The 5,024-nt window shown below is 32.1% G+C and overlaps 1 protein-coding gene across 1 annotated transcript; it reads right to left on the reverse strand.

Annotated features, from left to right (window-relative positions):
• Window positions 1-246: 246 nt before the first annotated feature.
• On the reverse strand, window positions 247-2,744 carry LOC134707688 (chromosome partition protein Smc-like). Its single transcript, XM_063567679.1, has 3 exons — window positions 2,399-2,744; window positions 2,155-2,201; window positions 247-1,061 (listed from the first exon to the last, which is right to left on the reverse strand). The coding sequence occupies exons 1-3, from the start codon at window positions 2,673-2,675 to the stop codon at window positions 264-266; spliced, it is 1,122 nt and encodes a 373-aa protein (XP_063423749.1). The 5' UTR covers window positions 2,676-2,744; the 3' UTR covers window positions 247-263.
• Window positions 2,745-5,024: the final 2,280 nt, after the last annotated feature.

Consider the following 5,024-nt stretch of genomic DNA (forward strand, 5'->3'; position numbering starts at 1 on the left):
TCAAAACGGCCTGTTTTCAGGCACATGGACAATTCTCTTAAAACCAACTACTAGTATTTCTCTGTAACCTTTTTCTATTTGAAGAAATTGTAGGCATTGTTTTTTTTTGTTTTTGTTTTTGTTTTGTCTTTTTGTGTATTTGCAAGCATTCATATCAATTTATCAAACTTCATCGGCTGTTTTACTACTACTGTGCATTATTCAGTAACAATTATAAGGCAGAAAAAGTAATAAGATATGATAATATAACCTTCCAATTTGATTTATTTTAAAAATTTATTGAAAGATCTTGGTTTTGTTCCACAGAAAGCTGTCTTTTTATCTCTCACAACATTTTTCGGGGCCACAGCTTGTGCCTGTTGTGTTCGTAATTTTATTTTGTCCTTTGGAGTTAGGCTATAACGGTTATCCACGAATTTCAAAGGTGTTGTTTGGTTTGATCTTATTGTTGGAAGTATTGGTTCTTTTTGTTCGGATGGTAGTCTCGTAGGTATTCGACGACTCTGACTTAATTTATTCTCTAACACATTCATCATAAGCTTCCATTTATCATTTAAATTCACGTTCATTTCATCTAGCTTCACCTTCAAATCATAACGTTCTTTCCTTGCAACTCCAAGGTCATCTCGCAGTGCTTTCATCTGTTCGCTTAAAGCTACAAGCTGGTCGGTCTTTTCTGCTAATTCCAATCTAAGTTTGTTGCAATCGTCTTGAAGTTGTTGTACTTCATTCTCTTTTTCTTGTATTTCCGTCTCTAAAAGTCCATGTTCTGTGTCCTTTTCTCTTACTTCTAATTCAATGTTACTTAATCTGTCCTTTAGTTTATCACTATTACAAAGCAGTTTAAGTCTCTCATTCAGTTGTTTATTCTGTGCTTTAAAATCGTTTACTTCTTTGTTTAGTTCTTGCATCTTCTTTTGTTTCGACTCCAGTTCATTTCTAACACTTCTTTGTTGATCTCTCAAGTGTTCGTTCTCACTTTGCATATTTTTAAGCTGCTTCTGAAGTTTATAACTTTGCTCAGTTTTGGTGTGGTTCCTATTATCTTCATGTCCATCGCTCTGAAATATATATAAGTAAGACTAAAACTTTCCATTACATCTTTATTATTACCATCTTTATCATTGTTATCCTATAGGATAATGATATAAATTTTTTGGTCTGATTCATGTTTTATCCTTTGAATTGCAATCTAATTAAAATTAAATCTCTCACTCGCTCATTTTTTAATGACCAAGCATTAAAAAATGAGCGAGTGAGAGATTTAATTTTAATTAGATTGTTTGAATTGTTTTCAACATTTTGATTTCTTTTTTTAGGAACATGTTAAATTATTATTCCGTAAATTCAAATGCTTATTTGTACTCTTTGATTTTGTTATTTTTTTGTGTTTTTTTTAATGATTTTTCTTTAAAATTTGTGTTTTCCCCAACAAAACATGATGAAATGCTTCACTAGTAGCTCACGTGGTATAACGCATTTGATGACAGATAAGAGACACCATTAGTTTACCGATTTAAGAATATTGTTAATACATTAAAAACTACAAATCAAGATAAACGAACGAAATCACGAAGGAATCACATGCACTACTAACAGAGCGAGACGGGATGAGTTCCACCGAAAGTGTTACCGTTACCTGCTATGCCTCACCCGGCAAGTAAATCTATGCTTACTCGATATATACAGACATGTTACAATAGGGCATAGGAAACAGTAGGTAAAGATGCAAATCCAAAGATATTTCTGGGGATTTGTCCATTTGGCTGAGAGAATTGTTAACTTGTTGATATCGAAAAAATAACTCGGAGATTTTTTTGGGGAGTATTTTAACATGAAAAACCAGACCAGAACAATTTCTTTCAAAGACAGCAATGTTGTTATGTCAAGAAACTTATCATATATACCAGGATTGAACTTTGGTATTTACGCCAGACGCGCGCTTCGTATACAAAAGACCTATCAGTGACACTCAATAAAAATAGGATTAAAAAGGCCAAATAAATTACGAAGTTGAAGAGCACTGCGGAATTTTTTGACAAATACAGCTACTACGGTAATCTATTCCTGATGTAGAAAGCATTAGTATTTCAAACGATCTATAAGTATTTCAATGCTCTATGAGTGAACTCTTATGAAATTAAAAATGATTACCTGGTCAAGCTCTTCTTGTTTATCTTCTTTTGACAAGTCTGTCTTTTCTAAAAATGAGTGAGAAGAATTAATATAAATGCAAATTTTCAAAGAGTGAATCATAAATTTATAAGAATATTCTATTATAGAGATGGAATTTCATTGATTTCAAATAGAACAAAATTAAAAAAAGGGTACATTTTCAAATAATAGCGTTGTAATATAATTTTAAATACCATATTTTATTAAATACATACATACATACCGCAGTTATAATCTATATTTTCTAAACGTTCTATGATGTGGCTATTTCCAGAGGTCTCTAATGCTCTAATAAAGTTGTCATAGGCTCCTTTCTTCACAACAATCTCCAATACCGCATGAATTTGAAGACGTGGATTTCTATTTGCCAGAATTCTAGACCTGTCTTCAAGTCTCAGTATGTCATCTTCAATCAGTTTGTCCATTACACCATCCATATCTGTTATGTTGTCCTTGATAAAGGACAAGTTTCTTGTAAGAACTTTGTCGTCGTCTGACATCTTGCCTCCAAACTGTGATTTCTAAATCTAACAGGCCCCTTTAAAATTGTAAAATTTTTCATTGTGAATCATTATTATTTATATGCATTGGCATAATTCCTGTAAGAAGATATTATGATCTTATCATTTTTGACAAGCATTACAACATGACTTTTCAACATAATGTGCATTCTTCTTGTCCATGACCAAAAACAATGAACTAGAAAATGAGAGCCATAACTAGTAGCTAAATTTCCCTTTAATTTTCTCAAAATAAACATGAAACAGAATACTAGTAATCACTTTCTAAGTTTAGAAATTACGAATATATCAAAACTGCAAAATGACTAACGAGTTTGAATATCCATTTGGCATCTTTCACTTTCCAATACATGATACTGATATACTAGTATATATAAACCGGTAGTATATAAGTGTGTTTATAATTGAAAGACCGTTCACTTTTTTTTCAATATCAGTTATCGTCAAACTATATATGATTTGACAAAGACATACAAAGAAAATGTATCTTTCTAATGCTTATAATATAAAATAAGTAGGGGGATGAGGTATGATAGCCAATTATACATCTATATACCAGTTAAGACACATATTTGATATGTTCGATTTGATGCAAAAAATGTATGCATACATTATTGTTGCCATATAACCGCGCACGATGTATGTCGCATAGTTGTTATCCTTATGCTATCAGAACATAGTATGGCCCTTTTTTTAATAAGAGTTCGTATTGCTTAGATTTGTGTTGATTGCTTTTAATGTTAAGCCACATTTTAATTGAATATTTATTCGAACAAATTTGTAATGTTTTGAGGACGTGCTTTTCAACAAACCATTTGCATTTCCATGGGAACAAACTGTGCCGACTTTTTGCCGACTTGTTCCTACATTCACATGATATTATACGTGGCCGACTTCATACAGGAACGTCTTCGGGAGAAAAAAAAAGAAGTTAGCAGTATCCTTTAACTTTACTTTCCACTCTATAGACGATGTTGAATATCTGTTTCACAGATGATAGCAACTATGTTCTTAATATTGCAACTACATTCCCGTCCCCTTTTCCCGAATGTGATCTACCGAATTAGACTAATAACCGGAATCAGTGAACGTACATGAGCAATATGACGATCGCCATATGTGGAGCAGGGTCATCCCCAGTATTCGGTGGGGTACGTGTCACCCAGTCTTTTGTTATTAATGTTGTGTTATGTGTTCTATTGTTTGTCTGTTTGTCTTTTTTTTTCGTTTTGAACCGTTGAGTTGTCAGTTTATTTGACTTGTGAGGTTCAATGTCGCACTTGTAACTTTCGACTCTCTTTCGAGGTTTTGTAAATTCAGAAAATATAATCTCTAACCAAGTTTAACCCCACCCCATTTTGTATGTATGTGTCTGTCCCAAGCCAGGAGCATATAATGCAGTGTTTGTCGTTTGTTGACATGTGTTACATATTTGATCATATTTGTTTTTCGTTCATTCTTTTTAAAATAAATTAGGACGTTGTTTTCTCGTTTACATTTGTCATTTTGTGGTCTTTTATAGAGCTTTGTTATGAGCTTTGCACATTGTTGAAGGCCGTGCGGTGGCCTATGGTTGTTAATTTCTGTGTCATTTGGTCTCTTGTAGATAGTTGTCTCATTGGTATTTTACTTCATCTTCTTGTATATATATCTTATTTAAACTGGATCGATACCACTGAAAAGTGGGACAAACAATCTGAAGGAATAAACAGTTACAAGTAGTCAGTGCTTAGACATTGGCGTGAATTATAGAAAGAAAGAAAAATTGCCCTTGAAAAATAGAATAATTATTCAGAAACTAAGGTGTAAAATCCTAAAGGCAAAATTTTACTTAGATAGATGTGATTAATATCTTCATATGTAGTTTTGTATTTAATATAATTGTCGTTACATCCTTGGCTTTCTACTTTGGCGGTAGGTTTGGGTGTTCCTAATGAAGTTAAATCCAGAAATTTGACATTTCTTGTCCATTCGTTTTTGATGCGTTTAGTTATTTGATTTTGCCATGTGATTATGGACTTTCCGAATTGATTTTCCTCTAAGTTCAGTATTTTTGTGATTTTACTTTTTTCCAGAAAGCGCTTTAGACGCACAAATGTTGTAATATAATGTTATGTTAATCAGTGTTATTTTCATAATCATTATAAAGGATCAAGTATACAGTTGGTTTTATAATGGTATTCAATATTTCAGAGTTCTTCAACTAACAGTTTAAAACAAACCGAATAAATCAACAAAATCATTTCATAACATATAATCACTTATGCAACAACAACAACATAATTATTAAATGCATGTAAACGTTTGAAAATAAGTCAATTTAATTCA

This window comes from Mytilus trossulus, chromosome 1 (assembly GCF_036588685.1).
Source record: "Mytilus trossulus isolate FHL-02 chromosome 1, PNRI_Mtr1.1.1.hap1, whole genome shotgun sequence".
Taxonomy (NCBI): Eukaryota; Metazoa; Mollusca; class Bivalvia; order Mytilida; family Mytilidae; genus Mytilus; species Mytilus trossulus.

What these genes read in the sequence shown, in the direction of transcription:
- LOC134707688 (XM_063567679.1), bottom strand. Translation starts at nt 2,675, where the DNA reads ATGTCAGACGACGACAAAGTTCTTACAAGAAACTTGTCCTTTATCAAG. An exon ending in AAATATAGATTATAACTGCG is followed by an intron (nt 2,202 to 2,398) that starts GTATGTATGTAT and finishes ACTCATTTTTAG; the next exon opens with AAAAGACAGACTTGTCAAAA. An exon ending in AACAAGAAGAGCTTGACCAG is followed by an intron (nt 1,062 to 2,154) that starts GTAATCATTTTT and finishes TATATATTTCAG; the next exon opens with AGCGATGGACATGAAGATAA.